The sequence below is a fragment of the Vulpes vulpes genome, chromosome X, assembly GCF_048418805.1.
Source record: "Vulpes vulpes isolate BD-2025 chromosome X, VulVul3, whole genome shotgun sequence".
Taxonomy (NCBI): Eukaryota; Metazoa; Chordata; class Mammalia; order Carnivora; family Canidae; genus Vulpes; species Vulpes vulpes.
In genome coordinates, this window is record NC_132796.1 from 55,682,144 (window position 1) to 55,706,293 (window position 24,150).

General features: G+C 40.3%; 1 protein-coding gene across 1 annotated transcript; it reads right to left on the reverse strand.

The window, feature by feature from the left end:
* Nucleotides 1-23,207: 23,207 nt before the first annotated feature.
* Nucleotides 23,208-23,923, reverse strand: LOC112909194 (non-histone chromosomal protein HMG-17). The gene has a single exon (XM_072744988.1). It carries the CDS (start codon nucleotides 23,809-23,811, stop codon nucleotides 23,539-23,541), a length of 273 nt encoding a protein of 90 aa, XP_072601089.1. The 5' UTR covers nucleotides 23,812-23,923; the 3' UTR covers nucleotides 23,208-23,538.
* Nucleotides 23,924-24,150: the final 227 nt, after the last annotated feature.

Here is a 24,150-nt window from a genome sequence, read left to right on the forward strand (position 1 = left end):
TCAAGATTCAAGCAGAACTCAATGAACTAGAGACCAAAAGAACTGTAGAACAGATCACCAAAATCAGGAGTTGGTTCTTTGAAAGTGTAAGATAGATAAACCATTAATGAGCCTTATTAAAAATAAAAGAGAAAATACTCTAATTAATAAAATTATGAATGAAATAAGTGAGGTCACCACCAATACCAAGGAAATACAATGATTTGAAAAGCATATTATGAGCGGCTATACGCCAATAAACTAGGCAATCTAGAAGAACTGGAGGCATTTCTGGAAAACCACAAACTACCAAAACTGGAACAGAAATAAATAGAAAACCTAAACAGGCCAATAACCAGGGAGGAAATTGAAGCGGTCATCAAAAACCTCCCAAGACACAAAAGTCCAGGGCCAGATGGCTTCCCAGGGGAATTGTGTCAAACGTTTAAAGAGAGACAATACATATTATACTAAAGCTTATCCAAAAGATAGAAAGTGATGGAATACACTTCCCAACTCCTTTTATGAGGCCAGCATGACCTTAATTCCAAAACCAGACAAAGACCCCACCAAAAAGGAGGATTATAGACCAATATTCTCAACAAGGTACTAGCCAGTAGGATCCAACAATACATTAAGAAGATTATTCACCATGACCGAAGTCAGATTTATCCCCAGCATGCAAGTCTGGTTCAACACTTGTAAAGCAATCAACATGATAGATCATATCAACAAGAGACAAAACAAGAACCATATGATCCTCTCATTAGATGCAGAGAAAGCATTTGACAAAATACAGCATCCATTCCTGATCAAGACTCTTCAGCATGTAGGGATAGAAGGAACATTCCTCAGCATCTTAAAAGCCATCTACGAAAAGCCCACAGCAAATATCATTCTTAATGGGGAAACACTGGGAGCCTTTCCGCTGAGATCAGGAATGAGACAGGGATGTCCACTCTAACCACTGCTATTCAACATAGTACTAGAAATCCGAGCCTCAGCTATCAGGCAACAAAAAGAAATAAAAGGCATTCAAATTGGCAAAGAAGAAGTCAAACTCTCTCTTTGCAGATGACATGATCCTGTTCATAGAAAACCCAAAAGACTCCACCCCAATATAGCTAGAACTCATACAGCAATTTGGCAGTGTGGCAGGATACAAAATCAATGCCCAGAAATCAGTGGCATTTCTCTACACTAACAATGAGACTGAAGAAAGATAAATGGTGTCAATCTCATTTACATTTGCACCCAAATGCATAAGATGCCTAGGAATAAACCTAACCAACGAGGAAACCCTAAAAATTACTGAACACTTCTGAAAGAAATTGAGGAAGACATAAAGGAATGGAAAAATATTCCATGCTCATGGATGGGACGAATTAATATTATGAAAATGTCTATGCTACCCAGGGCAATATGCACACTTAATGCAATCCCCATCAAAATACCATGGACTTTCTTCAGAGAGTTGGAACAAATCATCTTAAGATTTGTGTGGAATCAGAAAAGACCCTGAATACCCAGGGGAATATTGAAAAAGAAAACCAGAGGCAGGGGCATCACAATGCCAGATTTCAAGTTGTATTACAAGCTGCGATCATCAAAATAGTGTAGGTACTGGCACAAAAACAGACACATAGATCAATAGAATAGAATAGAGAACCCAGAAATGGGCCCTCAACTCTATGGTCAACTAATATTCGACAAAGCAGGAAAGACTATCCACTGGAAAAAGGGAAGTTTCTTCAATAAATGATGCTGGGAAAATTTGACAGCCACATGCAAAAGACTAAAGGTAGACCATTCTCTTACAGCATACACAAAGATAAACTCAAAATGGATGAAAGATATAAATGTGAGACAAGAGTCCTTCAAAATCCTAGAGGAGAAAACAGGCAACACTCTTTTTGAACATGGCCACAGTAACTTCTTGAAACATATATGTATGAAGGAAATGGAAACAAAAGCAAAAGTCAATTATTGGGACTTAAGATAAAAAGCTTCTTCACAGGAAAAGAAACAGTTAACAAAACTCAAAGACAACCTACAGAATGGGAGAAGATATTTGCAAATGACCTATCAGATAAAGGGCTAGTATCCAAGATCTGTAAAAACTTATTTTTTTAAATAAATTAATTTTTTATTGGTGTTCAATTTACCAACATACAGAATAACACCCAGTGCTCATCCCATCAAGAGCCCCCCTCAGTGCCCGTCACCCATTCATCCCCACCCCCCGCCCTCCTCCCTTTCCACCACCCCTAGTTCATTTCCCAGAGTTAGGAGTCTTTATGTTCTGTCTCCCTTTCTGATATTTCCCACACATTTCTTCTCCCTTCCCTTATATTCCCTTTCACTATTATTTATATTCCCCAAATGAATGAGAACATACACTGTCCTTCTCTGATTGACTTACTTCACTCAGCATAATACCCTCCAGTTCCATCCACGTTGAAGCAAATGGTGGGTATTTGTCGTTTCTAATGGCTGAGTAATATTCCATTGTATACATAAACCACATCTTCTTTATCCATTCATCTTTCAATGGACACCGAGGCTCCTTCCACAGTTTGGCTATTGTGGACATTGCTGCTAGAAACATCGAGGTGCAGGTGTCCAGGCGTTTCATTGCATCTGAATCTTTGGGGTAAATCCCCAGCAGTACAATTGCTGGTTCGTAGGGCAGGTCTATTTTTAACTCTTTGAGGAACCTCCACACAGTTTTCCAGAGTGGCTGCACCAGTTCACATTTCCACCAACAGTGTAAGAGGGTTCCCTTTTCTCCGCATCCTCTCCAACATTTGTGGTTTCCTGCCTGGTTAATTTTCCCCATTCTCACTGGTGTGAGGCGGTATCTCATTGTGGTTTTGATTTGTATTTCCCTGATGGCAAGTGATGCAGAGCATTTTCTTATGTGCATGTTGGCCATGTCCATGTCTTCCTCTGTGATATTTCTCTTCATGTCTTTTGCCCATTTTATGATTGGATTGTTTGTTTCTTTGGTGTTGACTTTAATAAGTTCTTTATAGATTTTAGAATCTAGCCCTTCATCTGATATGCCATTTGCAAATATCTTCTCCCATTCTGTAGGTTGTCTTTGAGTTTTGTTGACTGTATCCTTTGCTGTGCAAAAGCTTCTTATCTTGATGAAGTCCCAATAGTTCATTTTTGCTTTGTTTTGTTTCTTTTGCCTTTGTGAATGTATCTTGCAAGAAGTTACTGTGGCCAAGTTCAAAAAGGGTGTTACCCCAAAGATACAGATGCAATGAAATGCCGGGACACCTGCACCCCGATGTTTCTAGCAGCAATGTCCACAATAGCCAAACTGTGGAAGGAGCCTCGGTGTCCATCGAAAGATGAATGGATAAAGAAGATGTGGTTTATGTATACAATGGAATATTACTCAGCCATTAGAAACGACAAATACCCACCATTTGCTTCAACGTGGATGGAACTGGAGGGTATTTTGCTGAGTGAAGTAAGTCAACCAGAGAAGGACAAACAGTGTATGTTCTCATTCATTTGGGGAATATAAATAATAGTGAAAGGGAATATAAGGGAAGGGAGAAGAAATGTGTGGGAAATATCAGGAAGGGAGACAGAACATAAAGACTCCTAACTCTGGGAAATGAACTAGGGGTGGTGGAAGGGGAGGAGGGCGGGGGGTGGGGGTGAATGGGTGACGGGCACTGAGGGGGACACTTGATGGGATGAGCACTGGGTGTTATTCTGTATGTTGGTAAATTGAGCACCAATAAAAATTTATTTGTAAAAAAAATAAAATTTTTCCTTTGATGGAACATCAATCTGACAGGTGAAAATGATTGTTTTAATTTTCAATTGGCTGACCGCCGGTGAAATCAATGTAGAGAACTGGTCACATTGAAGCGGGTTGGAAAGGCAGAGCCAAGGTCAGGAACACTAAACAGATTTGTGGAATTGTCCATGGGAGGGGAGAGACACTGCTGGCATAGAGAGGAAAGAGAAACACACCCCCACACAGGGGAGCCTACACTGGGAAGACAAATCCCTATAACATCTGGCTTTGAAAACTAGAGGAGCCAAATTTCATGAGTTCTTATATCCAGTGAGGCTTAAAATATGTAATTTTAAAAAAATTAGCAGACTTGGCTCATGGAGAGCCAAGAGGGTGAGAGGTAACTGAGTCTCTACCCTTAAAGAGACATTACAACAAACAAGCCTTGAAGAAAGAGCATAAAAGAAGCAATTTAAAAGGTGTCTGGGACACATGAGAAAGACAGTAATTTACAAATCTCAGAGTTTTCCTGGAGGGATAGGAATTACTGGGGAACTCCTACAGAAACAAAGAAACTGGCAGGCACCATTTCCCTTCTCCACCCTAGCATAAACACTCGGCAACCTGCAGGAAATGCTACCTAACTTGCTAGCACTGCTGCCTTGCCCCCACTTTGCTGTGCTTCCACAAATCTACCCATCCAGACAGGATTCCTCAGTCCAGACACTGCAGAGACCTTCCTGCAGAGGACTGGGAGTGCCAAAGCTTGGTATCTCTGCTTCTCCACTGCAACACCTCTCAACCCAATGCTTTGGTGGATCCTGCATCTCCAATATTCTCTTGGCTGGAGCCTATACAGGAGGGTGATACAGGCCTGGAAGTGTGCAAGCAGCCCCTTTGGTGGACAGCACCATTCCAAGGTGACTTCTGCAAGAGACAGGGAAACATAAACACACAGTCCAGTCAGACAGTAACCCTAGCAGTGGGCTAGAGGCAGACAAGTGGTCTGCCTTGAGAACCTTGAGAATGAAAGTTTCTCAAGGGACAACACAGGGAAGGCATTCTGCAGTTTGGTGCTACTGCATCTCTGCCAAAGTTCTGGTATGATGCAATTCAAGCCCAAGGCACCTCCAGACTGGCCCACTAACACCGCAGGAACCAAAAACTTCTCACAACAGGTAAAGAGAGGCATTGCAAATGACTGGACTGATGGAAAAAGATGCTCAGCCACAATAGCAAGGTGTGTGCATCACATATAGGAGATACTCTTGAAGTGCCAGGTCCTGGTGAACAGGGCACACTGCATGACAGGGCACTATAGGACCTATTCCTCATAAGGCTATTACTTTTAAGTACAGAAGATGTAGCTGTCTTTCCAAACACACAAAAACAGACACAGAGAGCAAGACAAAAGGAGGAGACAGAAGACTATGTCCCAAATAAAAGAACACAAGAAAGTTACAGCAAGAGACTTAGCTGAAATAGAGATAAATAACATGCCTTATGGAGAATTCAAAGTAATCATCATAAAGAAACTCACTGGACTTGAGAAAAGGGTGGACAATGAGGTAAAAAATAACCAATCAGAGATGAAGAACACCATAAATGAAATAAAAAATACACTAGATGAAAAAAAAATAATAGACTATAGGAAGCAAAAGAACAAAGCAGTGACCTAGAGGAAAGATAAATGGGAAATAATCAACCTGAGCAGGTAAAAGAAAACAATTCTATGCAAAATGAGAATAGACTTAGGGAACTCAGTGACACCATCAAGCATAATGTATTTTCACTGCAGAGATCACAGGAGGAAAAGGGGGGGGCAGAAAATTTATTTGAGGAAATAATAGCTGAAAATTTCCCAAATCTGGAGAAGGAAATAGATATTCATATCCAAGAGGCAAAGAGATCCCCTAACAAAATCAACCCAAACACATCTACACCAAGACAAATAGAAATTAAGATGGCAAAAAGTCGTGATAAGAGAGAGTTTTAAAATCAGCAAGAGAAAAGAAAGCAGTTATGTACAAGAGAAGCCCATAAGACTATGAGCAGATTTTTTAAAATTTTATTTATTCATTCATGAGAGACACGGAGAGAGAAAGAGGCAGAGATACAGGCAGAGGGAGAAGCAGGCAGAGGGAGAAGCCAGCTCCATGCAGGGAGCCGGACATAGGACTCAATCCCGGGTCTCCAGGATCACACCCTGGGCTGAAGGTGGCGCTAAACTGCTGAGCCACCCGGCCTGCCCTATGAGCAGATTTTTTAGCAGAAACTTTGCAGGCCAGAAGAAAGTGGCATGATATACTCAAATTGCCAAAAGAAAAAGTCTTCAGTCACGAATACTCTACCCAGGAAGGCTATCATTAAGCATAGAAAGAGAGATAAACAGTTTCTCAGACAAACAAAAGTTGAAGGAATTTAGAACCACTAACCTAGCCCTACAAGAAATAAGAAATGGGACCATTTGCGTGAAAAGAAAAGAGCATCGGCAAGAATAAGGAATCCCTAGTGTCACAACAAGAACAGGTGGTGCTTGAGTGTGGCAGAGTTCCTAGGCATCAGAACATGGAAGCCAACAGTGAATTTAGGTGCTGGCTTTCTGCTCTGCATTGCCATAAACTGTGAATCAATGCATAGTCAGGCAACGGCTTTCCTGGGATGGGTCCAGCAGAAAGTAAAAGTGTGGTGAACTCCCCTTTCCCCTGGGAAGAACAGCATGGGTTGCACCAGGAAAGTCCCTAAAATTTGGAGTTTTAAAACTCAGCCACATGCCTCAGGTAAGAGTGTTGGGTCACAGGCCAGATGAAAAGAGTTCTGACAGGAACCAGAGAGACAAGAGTGATTTCTTCTTTTTTCTTCCTATGAGGGCTCACTAAAGAGGGGTGGTGCAAAATTTTAAGCTCCAGGGCTATAGAGTGGGGCACAGGCACATTCATCCCACCTATCAGTCCTGAAAGCCTTCAGGGACAAAACAACTCCATCTAATGGAGTCTGGAGCTGCTTATACCGAGCCCTGCCTCTCCGTGCACTGGAGGAACATTTCCACCAGGGCAAATCCACCTGCAAATCAGCACAACAGGCAAAAACAACTCACTTCCACCAAGTTTATTGACCATAGAGGATGGCAAAACATCAGTTCTTGGGGAAAGAATTATATAGCATTCTTTGTATTTTTATTCGTTAGTTTTTAGTATGATTTTTCAGTTATTTTCTTATTTTTCAATATTATTTTTATTCTTTTTAATTTTTATATATACTTTATAAGTATATTTTTCTTTCATTTTATTTTATTTTATTTTATTTTCATTTTTACATGTTTTTCTTTCTTATTTTGGTGGCTAGTTTCCTTTAAGAAGCAGACCAAAATACAACCAGGATCAGCTTTTCTTTTCCTGTTGTTGTTATTGTTATTGTGTTTTTTTCTCTTTCTTTCTTTTCTTTACTGACCAAAATGACAAGATGGAGAAATTCACCCCAAAAGAAAGAGCAGGAGATAGTACTCATTGCCAGGGATTTCATCAATACTGATGTAAGATGTCTGAACTAGAATTTAAAACAATTATAAGAAAACTTTCGGGGCCTGGAGAAAAGCATAGAAGACACTAGAGAATCCATTACTGTAGAGATAAAAGAACTAAAACCTAGTCAGGAAAAATTAAAAATGATATCATCTGAGATGCAGTCCCAAGTGGAGGCCATAAAAATGAGAATGAGTGAAGCAGAAGAGCAAATTAGTGATATACAAGATAAAAAATGATGAAAAATAAGGATGTTGGAAATAAAATTATTACATCATGAAGGTAGGCCTAAGAAACTCAGTGGTTTCATAAAGTGAAATAATATCCTCATTATAGGAGTTCTAGAAAGTGTGGAGCAGAGGGGGAAAAGCGGCAGAAGGTTTATTTGAACAAATTATAGCTGAGTGGAGGAAATCTGGGGAAAGAAACACATTCAAGTCCAGGAGACACAGAGAACTCACCCCAAAATCAACAAAAATAGGTCAATCCCATGACATATGATAGTGAAACTTGGAAATTACAAAAATAAAGAGAAAATCTTGAAAGCAGCTCAGGACAAGAGGTCCTTAACCTACAAGTCTAGAAACATAGGTTGTCAGAAGACCTGTCCACAGAGATCTGGCAAGCCAGAAAGCACTGGCATGATATAAACAACATGCCAAATGTGAAAAATATGCAGCCAAGAATACTTTATCCAGCAAAGCTGTCATTCAGTATAGAAGGTAGAGTTTCCAGGAAAAAAACTAAAGTAGTTTGTGAACACTAAATCAGCACTGCAAGAAATATTAAAAGGGGTCCTCTGAGCAGGGAGAGAGCCCAAAAGTAATAAAGACCAGAAAGGAACAGAGACAGTCTACAGTAACAGCAACATTATAAGTAATAGAAAAAGCAGAAAATTCATATCTTTCAATAATTATTCTGAATGTAGATGGACTAAGTGTTCCAATCAAAAGACACAGGGGATCAGAATGGATAAAAAACCAAGACCCATTGAAAGCTGGAGTACCCATCCCTTTATCAGACAAACTAGATTTTTTTTTTTAAACAGCAACAACCACAAAAAAAAAAAAAAACATTAACACAATTCACACTAGGCCTCTGTGAGTTTAGTGGACTCAAAGGAGGCTTGCGGGAGGCGTCCGGGGAGAGATCACATGTCAGACACCTGACGCCCTCATACTTCCTGACGTTCATAGCTTTGCCCACAATCTCTCACATTCTCCCATTTGATGATTCTCCCCAGGCATGCTGCACGCATGCTTCTCCATCCGTTATGCCAGTCCTATCCCTGGAGCACTGGGGATTTTTTGAAGCTGGGATGCCAGCTGGCAGCAAGCCTCCCTGGAAAGTCATGTGGGGTGATTAAATGCACATGCTCTGTAGTCTGATGTTTAACTTGAGAAAGAACATCAGGAGTTGGCTTTGATCACTTTGAGTTTATGCCAAGTCTAACCACCACAGGCCTACATCTGGCATTTAGGGGAGAGGACAGGTGTGTGGTGGGTGTAGATTTGGGAGTCTGTCACCATGATTAGCAGGTATCTGCAGCCTTGTGAATAGATTCACCTCTTAGAAAGCTAATGCCCTCTGACCTCCAGGCCCTGGCCTGTGTCTTGTCTGCAAGCCTCTTCCTCTCACTGCTTGACCAGCTCCAAGCCTCCTATGGAAGGCTTTCTGCACTCACCTGGGCTGGATTAGGTGTTTTATTAACACACAAGAGGTCCAAAACCTCAAGCAAATGTGCTCTCTATTCTTAGACACCTCTGAAGCAGGGCAGCTTGAAGACCAAGCCTCTCAATGACAACATCACTTTGCTTCTCTTCTCAGTTAACTGACTTAGATCTTCGCTAAGGAATTCCGCCAGCAGGTTCTGGAAACTGTTAGGAACAAGGCAGAATGGGGCTTGTGAAAACTATTTCTCTTCACCTGGCATGTGAAAGCTAGGAAATCTAAGAATTGTGTGGTCTCACCTGGGGCCTGCTGTACTATCAAGACCCAGCTGTGAATGCAGAGCAGTGCTTTGAAAGGGCAGGGTCTGAGAGGTGACGTGACTTGCCTGAAGCCACAAAAAGCTGAGCTCAGAGCTGAGGTTTGAACCCTGGGCCTGTCTGACTTGGACCCGGGTTCTTTTCAGTATGGGATTCATTGAGCCCCACACGCCTACTCTAGAAGAAGGGAGGTGATGAGGTGGGTGTGTGCTACAGGGAGAGGAACTTGTTGGCTAGGACTGAAAGCTGGTGCTGGATCCCACAGAACCTTGGGGTGAGGAAGTGGCATGGGACACCCTGGACTTGAGATGCAGGTCCAAGACTTGAAAGGAGAGGAGCTCCTGAGAAGACCCTGATCAGGGTCACTCATGTGCGAGCCTGTATAAAGGGGCCCAAGGGTAGGAGAAGGGAAGTTCCAGATTTTGCTTTTTGTTTGTTTGGGGGTTTTCTGTATATTTTTTAAATTGGAGTTCGATTTGCCAACATATAGTATAATACCCAGTGCTCAACCCATCAAGTGCTCCCCCCAGTGCCTATCACCCAATCACCCCATCTCCCCACCCACCTCCCCTTCCACTACCCCTTATTCATTTCCCAGAGTTAAGAGTCTCTGATGTTCTCTCACCTTCTCTTATATTTCCTACTCATTTTCTCTTCTTTTCCCTTTAATGCCTTTTACTATTTTTTATATTCCCTGTATGAATGAAACCATATAATGTTTGTACTTCTCCAATTCACTTGCTTCACTCAGCATAATACACTCCAGTTACATCCATGTTGAAGCAAATGGTGGGTATTCATCATTTCTACTGGCTGAGTAATATTCCATTGTATATGTAGACCACATCTTTACCGATTCATCTCTCAATGGACACCAAGGCTCCATCCACAGTTTGGCTATTGTGGACATTGCTGCTTAAACATTTGGGTGCAGGTGTCCTGCCATTTCACTGCATCTGTATCTTTGGGGTAAATCCCCAGCAGTGCAATTGCTGGGTTGTAGGGTAGTTCTATTTTTAACTCTTTGAGGAACCTCCACACAGTTTTCCAGAGTGGCTGTACCAGTTCATATTCCCACCAACAGTGCAGGAGGGTTCCCCTTTCTCCACATCCTCTCCAACGTTTGTTGCTTCCTGTCTTGTGAATTTTCCCCATTCTCACTGGTGTAAGGTGATATCTCATTGTGGTTTTGATTTGTATTTCCCTGATGGCAAGTGATGCGGAGCACTTTCTCATGTGCTTGTTGGCCATGTGTGGGTCTTCTTTGGTGAACTTTCTGTTCATGTCTTTTGCCTATTTAATTATGGGATTGTTTCCTGGGTGTTGACTTTAATAAGGACTTTACATGTCTGGATACTAGCCCTATATCTGATATGTCATTTGCAAATATCTACTCCTATACTATAGGTTGTCTTTTAGTTTTGTTGACTGTTTCTTTTGCTGTGCAGAAGCGTTTTATCTTGATGAAATCCCAATAGTTCATTTTTGCTTTTGTTTCCCTTCATAGATATATCTTGCAAGAAGTTGCTGTGCCCAGGTTAAAAAAGGGTGTTGCCTGTGTTCTCCTCTAGGATTTTGATGGATTCTTGTCTCAAATTTAGATCTTTCATCCATTTTGAGTTGATCTTTGTGTATGGTGTAAGAAAATGGTCTAGTTTCATTCTTCTGTACATGGCTATCCAATGTTCCCAGGACAATTATTGAAAAGATTGTCCTTTTTCCAGTGGATATTATTTTCTGCTTTGTGGAACATTAGTTGACCAGAGTTGAGAGCCCATTTCTGGGTTCTCTATTCTGTTCCATTAATCTATGTGTCTGTTTTTGTGCTAGTACCACACTATCTTGATGATCACAGCTTTGTAATGCAACTTGAAATCCAGCATTGTGATGCCCCTGCCTCTGGTTTCCTCTTTCAATATTTCCCTGGGTATTCAGGGTCTTTTCTGATTCCACACAAATCTTAAGATGATTTTTTCCAACTTTCTGAAGAAAGCCCATGGTATTTTGATAGGGATTGCAGTGAACGTGTCAATTGCCCTTGGTAGCACTGACATTTTCACAATATTAATTCTTCCAATCCATGAGCATGGAATATATTTCCATCTATTTGTATCTTCCTCAATTTCTTTCAGAAGTGTTCTGTACTTCTTAGGGTATAGATCCTTTACCTCTTTGGTTAGGTTTATTCCTAGGTATCTTATGCTTTTGAGTGCAATTGTCAATGGGATTGACTCCTTAAGTTCTCTTTCTTCAGTTTCATTGTGAGTGTATAGAAATGCCACTGATATCTGGGCATTGATTTTGTATCCTGCCACATTGCTGAATTGCTGTATATGTTCTAGCAATCTTGGGGTGGAGTCTTTTGGGTTTTCTATGTACAGTATCATGTCACTTGCAAAGAGGGAGAGTTTGACTTCTTGGCCAATCTGAATTTCTTTTTCTTGTCTAATTGCTGAGGCTAAGACTTCTAGTACTATGTTGAATAGCAGTGGTGAGAGTTGACATCCCTGTCACGTTCCTGATCTTAAGGGAAAGGCTCTCAATTTTTCCCCATCACGAATGATATTCACTGTGGGATTTTCATAGATGGCTTTTAAGATGTTGAGGAATGTTCCTTCTATCCCTACACTCTGAAGAGTTTTGATCAGGAATGGATGCTGTATTTTGTCAAATGCTTTCTCTGCATCTATTGAGAGGATCATATGGTTCTGGACAGAGGATCATCTGGCCCTGGACTTTTGTGTCTTGGGAGGTTTTTATGACTGTTTCAATTTCCTCCCCGGTTATTGGCCTTTTCAGGTTATCTATTTCTTCCTGTTCTAGTTTTGGTAATTTGTGATGTTTCCAGAAATGCATCCATTTCTTCTAGATTGCCTAATTTATTGGCGTATAGCTGCTGATAATACATTTTAAAAATTGTTTGTATTTCCTTGGTATTGGTTGTGATCTTTCCTCTTTCATTCATGATTTTATTAATTTGAGTCTTTTCCCTTTTGTTTTTAATAAAGCTGCCTAATGGTTTATCTATGTTATTAATTCTTTCAAAGAATCACCTCCTGGTTTTGTTGATCTGTTCTAAAGTTCTTCTGGTCTCTATTTCATTGAGTTCTGCTCGAATCTTTAACTCTCTCCTGCTTGGTGTAGGTTTTATTTGCTGTTCTTTCTCCAGTTCCTTCAAGTGAGAGGTTAGCTTGTGTATTTGAGTTTTTCAATTTTTTGAGGGATGCTTGTATTGCTATGTATTTCCCTCATAGGACTACTTTTGCTGTGTCCCAAAGATTTTGAATGGTTGTATCTTCATTTCCATTAGTTTCCATGAATCCTTTTAAATCTTCTCTAATTTCCTGGTTGACCCTTTCATCTTTTAGCAGGATGCTGTTTAATGTCCACATATTTGCGTTTCTTCCAATGTCTTCTTGTGATTGAGTTCTAGTTTCAAAGCATGTGGTCTGAAAATATGCTGGGGGCAATCCCAATCTTTTGGTGTCAGTTGAGCCCTGATTTGTGACTCAGTATTGGTCTATTCTGGAAAGAGTTCCCTGTGCACTTGAGAAGAATGTGTATTTAGTTGCATTCGGATGGAGAGTTCTGTATATATATGTGATATCCATCTGGTCCAGTGTATCATTTAAGGCCCTTGTTTCTTTGGTGATGTTGTGCTTTGAATATCTGTCATTTGTAGAAAGTGCCATGTTGAAGTCTCCTAATATTAGTGTGTTATTATCTAAGTATGTCTTAACTTTTGTTATTAATTTATTGATATACTTGGCAGCTCCCACATTAGGGGCAAAAATATTCATGATTTTTAGGTCTTCTTGCTGGATAGACCCTTTAAGTATGATATAGTGTCCCTCTTCATCTCTTACTATACTTTGGGATAAACTTTAATTTATCTGATATGAGGATTGCTACCCCAGTTTTCTTTTCAGGACCATTTGAATAGTAAATGGTTCTCCAACCTTTCATTTTCAGGCTGGAGGTGTCCTTACGTCTAAAATGAGTCTCTTGTAGACAGCAAATAGATGTGTTTTGCTTTTTTATCCAGTCCGATACCCTGCATCTTATGATGGGATCATTTAGCCCATTCACATTCAGAATAACTATTGAAAGATATGAATTTAGTGTCATTGTAATACCTATTCAGTCCCCGTTTTTGTGGATTGTTTCTTTGGGTGTCCTCTTTCTTTTACAGGGTCCCCCTTAATATTTCTGCAGTGCTGGTTTGGTGGTCACATATTGTTTCAGTTTCTGCCTATCTTGGAAGTTCTTTATCTCTCCTTCTATTCTGAATGAGAGCCTTGCAGGATAGAGTATTCTTGGCTGCATATTCTTCTCATTTAGAACCCTGAATATATCCTGCCAACCCTTTCTGGCCTGCCAGATCTCTGTAGAGATGTCTGCTGTTAATCTTATATTTCTCCCCATATAAGGTAGGGATATATTGTCTCTTGCTGCTTTATAGATTTTGTCTTTATCTTTAGAATTTGCAAATTTCACTATTAAATATCGAGGTGTTGAAAGGTTTTTATTGATTTGGGGGGAACGTCTTTATCTCCTGGATGTGAATGCCTGTTTCCCTCCCCAAATTAGGGAATTTATCCTCTATGATTTGATCAAATATGCTTTCTAGTCCTCTGTCCCTCTTGGTGCTGTCTGGAACCCCAATTATATGTAGATTTTTCTTTCTGAGGCTATCATTTATTTCCCTTATGCTTTCCTTATGGTCTTTTGTTTTTCTCTTTTTTCCTTAGCTTCCTTCCTTGCCATTAACTTGTCTTCTATGTCACTCACTCTTTCTTCCACCTCATTAACCCTCATTATTAGGACCTCCAGTTTGAACTGCATCTCATTTGATGGATTTTTAATTTTGGCCTGATTAGATCTAAATTCTGCAGTCATGAAGTCTCTTGAATCCTTTATGCTTTTTTCCAGAGCCACCAGTAGCTTTATCTTTGTGCTTCTGAATTGGCTTTCTGACATCAAATTGTAATCCCAATTCTATAACTCTTTGGCAGAGATTGCTGTTTCTGATTCTTTCTTTTGTGGTGATTTCTTCCTTCTAGTCATTTTGCTCAGTGCAGAGTGGCCATATGAGTGGGCTGAGTCAAGAATATTAACCACAACCTAAGTAAATTTCACCTAGATGATTCCTCTAGTTCTATATACTGTAAATCCCTCGAATTTCCCTGGAGCTTTCCAGTGCTGCTTGGTCAAGAAGTTGCTGTTCCCCCTGTCCTTCCAGCTGGTCTTCTGGGGGAGGGACTGCTGTGCTGATTCTCTAGTGTGTGTACCTGGGGGAGATGTCCCATCCACTGTCACTTGCTGGGCTCAGTGGGAGCTGTTTACCCTGTGAGGCCTGTGTTCTGTGGTGGCCCTGCCTCTCTCAGTTACAAGGTGAAACAAGGAGGAACAACAACAACGGCAGCAACCAGATTCCAGCTCCAGAATCCTCTCCCTGCTGTAACTAATGCAGTTTCCCAGTCCCCTCTGGCCTAGATGCTTCCAGGGCCTGTGCAGGCACACAGATCTGCACAGCTTGCAGGGCGCCCAGGGGCAGGAGTGTCCTCCACTTCTTGTGCCCTCCCCACCTCTGCCTGTCTCAGGGGGAACACTGGGTCATGGGCTGTGTCTGGTATGGCGCCCTGGGTTCCAGGGCCCTATGCTGCTGGAATCACACTCTCAGGGCTGCAGCTCCTGAAGGCAGCAGGGCGCAGAAACCTCTGTCCAGAGCAGCCCGCCTGACTGACTGGCTTCTCCCAGATGACCCGCCAGGTGCACACTCCAGCCCCTTTACCGAGATCAGCCCAAAGTTTGTGGTGCACTTTCCCCTGGGCACACTGCCTTTATTAGTGACTCCGGGAAACTGGATGTTTCACAGCCCCTCCTCCAATTCTGCCTGATTTCTCTGCTGAATAATTTTCTGTTCGGGAAGAATCTGGTGCGGATTTTTAAAGTTCCAGCTTCTCTGGGCCTGGGCTTTCTTGTCCCGGAGGCTTTCCACGCCGGCCTTAGCCCGGCTACTCACAGTGCCCCCTCCCCCACTTGCTTCTTTTTTATTTCATTTTTTTCCATCTTCCTACCTTTTTAGAATTGAAAACCCTTTTCTCTGTAGCATTCCAGCTGTTCTGTCTTTAAATCTCAGTTTGAATTCATTGGTTTTCAGGATGGTCTGAAAGTTATCTAGGTAAGTTGGTGGAGCCAGGTGAGTTGAGTACCCCTACTCCTCCTCCATCTTGCCCTGCCTCCTCAAAATATTATGAACAGACATTTAACCAAAGAAGACATACAGATGGCTAATAGACAAAAGAAAAGATGCTTTAGGAATGCAAATCAGTCATCAGAGGAATGCAAATCAAAACTACAATAACATATCACTGCACACTTGTCAGAATGCCTAAAATCAATGTACAAGAAACAACAGGTTTTTGTGAGGTCATGGATAGAAAGGGACCCTTTTGCACTGTTGTAGGGAATGCAAATGGGTCCAGCTACTCTGGTAAACAGTATGGTGAGCACTGAGTGATATACAGAATTGTTCAATAATGTACACCTATATGTTAACCAACTGGAATTAAAGTAAAAACTTTAAAAAAGAAGACATGGTATATATATATATATATATATATATATATATATATATACACACACAACTACATGCAATGGCATAATATTCAGCCATAAGAGAATGAAATCTTGCCATTTGCAACAATACAGATGGGGCTAGAGTGTAGAATCCTAAGGGAAATAAATTAGTCAGAGAAAGATGAATATCCTATGATTTCACCCATATGTGGAATTTAAGAACTAAAAAAAGCAAACAAATAAAAAATATAGAGGGACAAACCAAGAAACAGATTTTAACCATAGAGAACAAACTGATGGTTACCAAAGAGGAGGTGGGTGGGGGATGAGTGAAATATGTGATAGGGATTAAAGAGTATACTTATCATGATAAGCACAAAATAATGTATAGAATTATTGAATCGCTATACTGCTTGCTTGAAACTAACATAACACTGTTAACTATACTGGAATTAAAATTAAAAACTTAATAAAACTAAAAAAGGTAAATAATATATTTAACTATCTGGATTTATTTCAGTGTAACATGAAGTTAAAGGACTATTTCAAATGGTTAGCTTGTTTTTTCAATATCAATAATTTTTTACTTCATATTTTGCTTAGTGATTTGAAATATATATGTATTTAATTACATAAAATTAGATCTGTTTTAGACCTCTGTCTCGTCCAGTTCTGTCAACTATTCCTGTACTTTTATCAAGTTTTAATTACTTTAGATTTATTTATTTTAGTCTTTGGAAGAGCTGACCCTCTACAGAATTGACTATTATTTCTAAGTGTTTCTTTTTTAGGGATGAGATTTAGAAACCTTTAGTCTAGTGAAAATGTAATCTCTATTATGTCATTCCACTATTTTAAAACACTCAGGCCTTTTCTTTTCCTGATACCCTTTGTGCTTTGAGTACATGGGGAGTCAATTTTGAATTCCCAGTAGTAGTATGGCTAGCTCAATGTCATCTTGAATTCTACCTCTCACTTCCAAAATATCCCCAGAATATAAAGTGTATTTCAAAAGATGAGTGAATCTAGGGACACACTGATTTCATCTAATTGTGGGAAAACCAAGTGAGGGGGATAAGTGTTTCATCCTATTCCCACAAACCCAACTGAACTTCATATATATCATTACCCTATAAACATAAAAGCCAGCACCAAAATCTGGTGATGCACTAGGCCAGTGGTTTTAATATTCTCATTATTCTTCAAATGAAATTACATGTGGAAATTCAGAAGAAAACATATAACTTGGGGCTCTTCGGTTAAAAATGAGTTTCCCGAACCACTTCCACTGAAACCCTAGCTCTCCATGAAGCATAATTAACAAGTACTGTTTGGTAATCTCCCCAGAGATGTTGTTTAGCATATTTTATCATCCTATCCCTTTGTTACAGGGTCTCTTATTTTCACTGGTTTAGACTCACAGACTAAATAAATAAATAAATAAATAAATAAATAAATAAAGACTCACAGACTCTCAGAGATCTAACCCTTAATCCAGCCACTTAAATAGCTCACGAGTAGGCCTGTCATTACAAGCTTAGTGGTAAGGGAGGTGGGGATAAGACTGGGTACTTTATGATTCCTGATGCGTGACTTTGACAAAGACAGAAAATGTGTCTACATATAAAATCTTTTTATTTATTTTTTAAGGATTTTATTTTATTTATTCATGAGAGAGAGAGAGAGAGAGAGAGAGAGAGAGAGGCAGAGACACAGGCAGAGGGAGACGCAGGCAGAGGGAGACGCAGGCTCCATGCAGGGAGCCCGACATGGAACTTGATCCCAAGTCTCCAGGATCACACCCTGGGCTGCAGGCGGCGCTAAACCGCTGCGCCACCGGGGCTGCCCAATATGAAATCTTTTAAAAATTTCCTCTCTTTTTCTCTCTCTCACCATAGAGGCTTCTTTAATATTTTTCTTTTGGTGGCAGTATTGCTACACTGAAAAGAAACCATTCCTTCCTCCCATCCTTTGCTTTTGAAAAACACCTACAATTGAAACAAATGTATTTTACTTGAAAAAGGTCACTTTTATTTAGGTCTATAATTTGCATCTAAGGGAGATTTCCTGGAACCCATCCCTTAATAATTCTCTGCCCAGACTTTCATGATTATATAGGAAAAGAAGGTCAAGTATCTCATGATTCTCCCCCTCGTTTTTTTTTTAAATTTTTTTCTTTTCAATAACTTTTCCATGGCTATAAAATATACATCTGCTAATTACAGAAAATTTGGAAAATACACAAAAAATTAAAGAAAATAATTACCGTCCTTTATAATCCTATAAACAAGAGAGAACTACTAATAGGTTGAAGCAAGTCTCTCCAGTGTATTTTTTTGGTATATAAATTAATATATTTATCATCTTATGGTACATATAATTTAGTATTCTAGTTTTATCACTTATATATCATAAGCATGTTTACATGCTCTTTAAGTTAAAACATTTTTAGATAAAAATCTTAATGAATAGAATAATCTATTATATGGATGTATGAGATTATTGTTTCCTCTAAAATGAAATTTTAGATTCCTTCTAAAATACCTGTTTTTAAATATGGAAGCTACCTAAGTATTTCCTGGTAGATTATGGGTAAGGAAGATGTGGTATTTATGTGTATGTGTGCGTGTGTCAGAGAGGGAGAGATACACATGTATAAAAATATTACACAACCATAAAAAGGATGATATCTTGCCATTTATAACTACATGGATAGACCTACAAGATATTATGCTAATTGAAATAAGTCAGACTGAGGAAAGACAAATACCATATGTTTTAATTCATATGTGTAATATAAAAATGAAACAAATGAATAAACATACAAAAAGCAGAATCAGACCTATAAATACAGAGAACAAACAGTTGCCAGAGGGGAGCACGTTTTTAATGCAAGCTGCTCTTCTTCTAGCCAATAATCTATCTTTTGTACCCAGGAATTTTTGGAAATAATGATCATCTTTAAGGAATGAGAAATTAGCTATCAGGTGTCTGCCACCTGAAACAGACACAGCTAATCAAAAAGTTCAATCCACTGCATTTAGCCTGGATTTTTTTGTTTCTATTTTTGGGATTTCTTTCCTGATTTAATTTTTAAAAGTCCACCCTGAAGGGACCTCTCTGAAGTGGACGAAACAGGCCTAGAATGGTCAGCCATCCACCCAGCATGTCTCCACAAAGAATCTGGCTCTGCCCTCTGCCCCAGCTGTGTGGCTTGGAGATGGGTGCATGGAAGACTGTCAAGTGTGGGGTACTCAGCTATGGAAGACAGAAGGAGGATCCTGGGGGTGTCTGAGGACCCCTGGCAGAGGTCTGCAATTATGTCTTCCCTCCCTACTGCCCCATAACCTCCTTGCTTACACCATCTGCCCCATGTGAGCTGAACTATGCCTGGCCCCAGACTCCACCTCCCTCCTCTGCCCTCTCCTGGCGCAGCAGCCTGCCTCCCCATTTGGAGGGGTTAATGGTGGGCCTGAGCCACCTCTGCAGAATCACCCTGAGAACCTCACTGGAAGCCAACAGAGGCTTGCCCTTGCATCACATGGAGGGCTTAAATTTGTGTCTGCCTTCTCTGGCTGGTGGCAGGCAGTGCTTGTCTGTGAAAATAAGTGTTCACAGCCAACAAAACTAAAAAAAAAAGTCCAAATTACCAAGTGCTCTGCTCTGCCTCCATCTTCACTATTTATAAAAATCCACTTAGTCTTTCATCACTCTTCTACATTTAGTTTACAAATTTCTACTTACTACACCATGCTCAGAAATCCATTCCAGAAGCACATGAGTGGCTCAGTCAGTTAAGCGTCTGCTTTTAGCTCAGGTTATGATCCTGGAGTCGTGGGGTTGAGCTCCCTGCTCAGCAGGGAGTATGCTTCTCCCAGCTTGTGCTCTCTCTCAAATAAATAAATAAAATCTTTTTTTGAAAAAAGAAATCCATTCCAAACAGGTATGGAAAAGGATTAAGTGGCCAAGTTCAAAAAGGGTGTTGCCTGTGTTCTCTAGGATTTTGATCTTGGCCACAGTAACTTCTTGCAAGTTACATCCATGAAGGCAAGAGAAACAAAAGCAAAAATTAACTATTGGGACTTCATCAAGATAAGAGGCTTTTGCACAGCAAAAGAAACAGTCAACAAAACTCAAAGACAATCTACAGAATGGGAGAAGATATTTGCAAATGATGTATCAGATAAAGGACTAGTATCCAAGATCTATAAAGAACTTGTTAAACTCAACAGCAAAGAAACAAACAATCCAATCATGAAATGGGCAAAAGACATGAATAGAAATCTCACAGAGGAAGACATAGGCATGGCCAACAAGCACATGAGAAAATGCTCTGCATCACTTGCCATCAGGGAAATACAAATCAAAACCACAATGTGATACCACCTCACACCAGTGAGAATGGGGAAAATTAACCAGGCAGGAAACCACAAATGTTGGAGAGGATGTGGAGAAAGGGGAACCCTCTTGTACTGTTGGTGGGAATGTGAACTGGTGCAGCCACTTGATCCCAGGACTCCAGGATCATGCCCCAGGCTGAAGGCAGGCGCTAAACCACTGAGCCACCCAGGGATCCCACTAATGTAACATTGTGTATCAACCATTCTCAAATTAAAAAAAAAACAAATTTCCCGTTTATATAAGGGTATCAATCATATTGTATTAAGTGCCCAACCTACTCCAGTATGATCTCTCATGTAAATAAAATTATCCTAAGCAATCTTATTTCTAAAATAAAGTCACATTCTGAGGTATGAATGGGTTGGACTTCAGCATATGAATTTGAGGAGAAGATAATTCAATCCACAATTTACATACCTGAAAGTGTTTTCATCATACCCTAATATTTGACTGCTCATAAAATTCAAGGTTGGAAATAACTTTCCTTCAGAATTTGGAAAGTACTGCTTCTTCATTATATACTTTCTAGTGTTGCCCATTGAGAAATGTAGTTATTCTAATTCTTGATGTTTGGGTTTTTTTTTTCTTGTGGCCTGTTCATATTTCTCTGGAAGCATTTTTTTCTTCTCTGCATTTTTTCTTTTCTGCAAGCACTCTGAAATCTTACAATTTCACTTGTTGTAGATCTATTTTTTTCCATTGTTATGGGCACTCTGTGGGCCTTTTCTAGAAATCTATGGCTTTCAGTCCTGGAATATTTTCTTGAATTTGTTAACGATTTGATGATTTCCCTGTTTCTATTTTCTTACTGACAAATTAACTATGGCCACAGTTTCTGAGCTTTTTTGAGGATGATTCAGCATAAAACTTGCCACCATTTGCTTCAACGTGGATGGACCTGGAGGGTATTATGCTGAGTGAAATAAGTCAATCGGAGAAGGACAAACAGTGTATGTTCTCATTCATTTGGGGAATATGAATAATAGTGAAAGGGAATATAAAGGAAGGGAAAAGAAATGTTGGGAAATATCAGGAAGGGAGACAGAACATAAAGACTCCTAACTCGGGGAAACGAACTAGGGGTGGTGGAAGGGGAGGAGGGCGGGTGTTGGAGGGGAATGGGTGACGGGCACTGAGGTGGACACTTGACGGGATGAGCACTGGGTGTTTTTCTGTATGTTGGTAAATTGAACACCAATAAAAGTTAATTAAAAAAAAAAACTTGTTACCTTTCCCTTATTTCCATCATAGAATTATTTTTTCTTGAGCATGCTAAGTTGGTTGCTACCTATCCATCTGTATTCGGGCTGATCAAACTTAATTGGTTCTGCCTTCTCTCCTATTTCTCTCATTTTTGTGGATCTATGCTTTTAAAAAGCATAAATTCTAGTTATGATGTTCTAGTTATAATGAGGTTTCAAGAGGCATTGAAATTAGTGTGTGCATTCAATTTGCCATTTTTACTCCAAAATTTCACCACTCCATAGAATCTTGAAAGCATTTGGAAAATGAATGAAAATTGAAGGACATGCTGATTTTTGGACCTACTACTTGAACTTCTTTGGATTCTTGCCACTTGCCACAATTTGAGATGTTGGGGAGAATCACCCATGACTGCTTGAGCCTGAGTCACGGAAGCTATTTTGATGAGACTTTGTGTTTACCATAAGGGATCTAAGGCTTGAATATACTTATCACACTCTAGTGTCTAGTTGAACTCCCCCCAATAAATAGTTGCCTTAGGTCTTGGATATGGCATCAGCCTGAAGAGCATGGGAAAAATCAAGTATCATATATTCTGCATAGTTTTAAATTTTCTGGTGGCAGCATTTCTGGCACATGCATATGTTTCTTGGGATTCCCTAGGCCCTGTTTTAATGTATCCTAAGATTCACCCATGTTTTGTTTGGGGGAAGTCAGGAAATAGTGTACAAGGTTTGGGGAAGGTGCTGGATCAGGAGAGAAATATTTGACAGCTTTTGGGGATCTTTCCATTGATGCGGTATATCCTAAAAGTCAAGAGCTGAAGAGTCATCTAAGGCTGATCCCTCTAAGGCCCAAAGCAGCTCCAGCCTGTGCTTCAGGGAATCTGAGTTCTAGACTATTGTCAGCTAACTCCCTGTGTGATCTTAGGTAGATACTTTCACCTCCCTGAGCCTCTGTTTCCTAAAATCTCTTCCAACTCAAACACAATAACTCAGTAAAGTTTAACAGTACTGGGAATTCTGTTCAGGGTAATAGTGGTTTAAGGAGGAAAATGAATAGGCTGAGTAAGGTGTTATCTTTCCAGGAGATATAAAATGATTTCCCAATTAAATGCACATATCTTTTTTTAATAATAAATTTATTTTTTATTGGTGTTCAATTTTCCAACATACAGAATAACACCCAGTGCTCATCCCGTCAAGTGCCCCCCTCAGTGCCTGTCACCCATTCACCCCCACCCCCCACCTTCTTCTCCTTCCACCGAAAGATAAATGCACATATCTTTTTTTTTTCCAAGCCAAACTGTATCCAGCTTTATTAAAGATACTTTTCATAAACAATCATGGTATTTCAGGCAGGACATGGGCGGACGATCGTTAACAGTATACAACAACTTTCAAACTCCCTTCTTCAATGGACTGCCAAAATCAGAAAGCCACTATAAAACCCAATGAAGTCTTCATGTGATGCTCTGAACAGGGAAAGTTTAGAGTGAGGGTTGACAGTTCACATTTAGCATGTTGTTTAACAACTTTTCACAAGCCGGCCCTGACTTTCAGGAAATGAAATGAAAATGGCAGAATTATCAATCTGAAGATCCACAAGCTAAAAAAAGGAACTCTTTTGAGGGACGCCATCTCAGTGGTGACACCGTAAAGTCCAGATTGCCTGACATACTGGGAACCATTTCATGGGATCAGGTTCCAACAGGTCTCTGGGTTTAAGGGAGTCAAGTCTATGTTGAAGGCAGAGAGGGAGAAGAGGACATAAAAAAATGAATTTTAGTTTTTCCACACCACCAAGGTGGCTCATGTGTGTCAACATCAAGGAATCCCTCCTCCTGGGAGCCAAGAGGAAGTTTCTCAAAACTAGAAGGGGAAGGTGTTTTTCCCTCTTGTTATCAATGTAGCTTCGGAGATATTCTATTAGTGACATATGCCCTTCCCCCAAAACAACAATGAAGTGTTCCGTGTGCTAACAACATAGCTTAAAAAAAAAAAGTAAAACAAAATTCTGCATTTTTATAAAACTTGATAAAAAATAGTATTTCAAACTGTACAGTCACCAGAAGTACACAGTTATCAAAAATGCACACACTTCACTTGGCATCTCCAGCACCTTCAGCTTTCTGTGCCTGGTCTGTTTTGGCATCTCCATTTTCTGCAGGGTTATTTCCATCCTTGCCAGCATCAGCTTTCCCCTTTTTCCCTTTGGGTACCTTCTCTCCCTTCTTTGCAGGGGCCTTTTTAGGCTTGGGCTCTGGCTTTGGAGGAGCAGGTTTAGCAGATAACCTTGCAGATCTTCTCTGTGGCTCATCCTTCACCTTGGCTTTATCTCCTTTAGCATCCCCTTCAGCCTTTCTCTTGGGCATGGTGGCGACGGCGGCGGGACGTAAGCGCTGGACGCGGGGATGCGGCGGCACGCGGGCTTTGGCCGGTCCGGGGGTCGTTCTCGCCTCTTCTTCTTCCAAATGCACATATCTTAAAGCAGTTCCCAGTTACTAGTTTTGTGTGAGTCAGTCTTATGGTGGGGCTACATGGACAGGAATTCAAAATCCAGGAAGTGGGTGGTGACAGGCACACAATGCTTCTTACCTTTCACAGCACAGCAGGAATGTGGTGCCCAGAGCTAAATGTCACATGTTAGGGGGACATAGAGAGGCTGGAGCGGTCATAGGGCTCTAACCAGGTTGCTGAGGATACTCTGAACT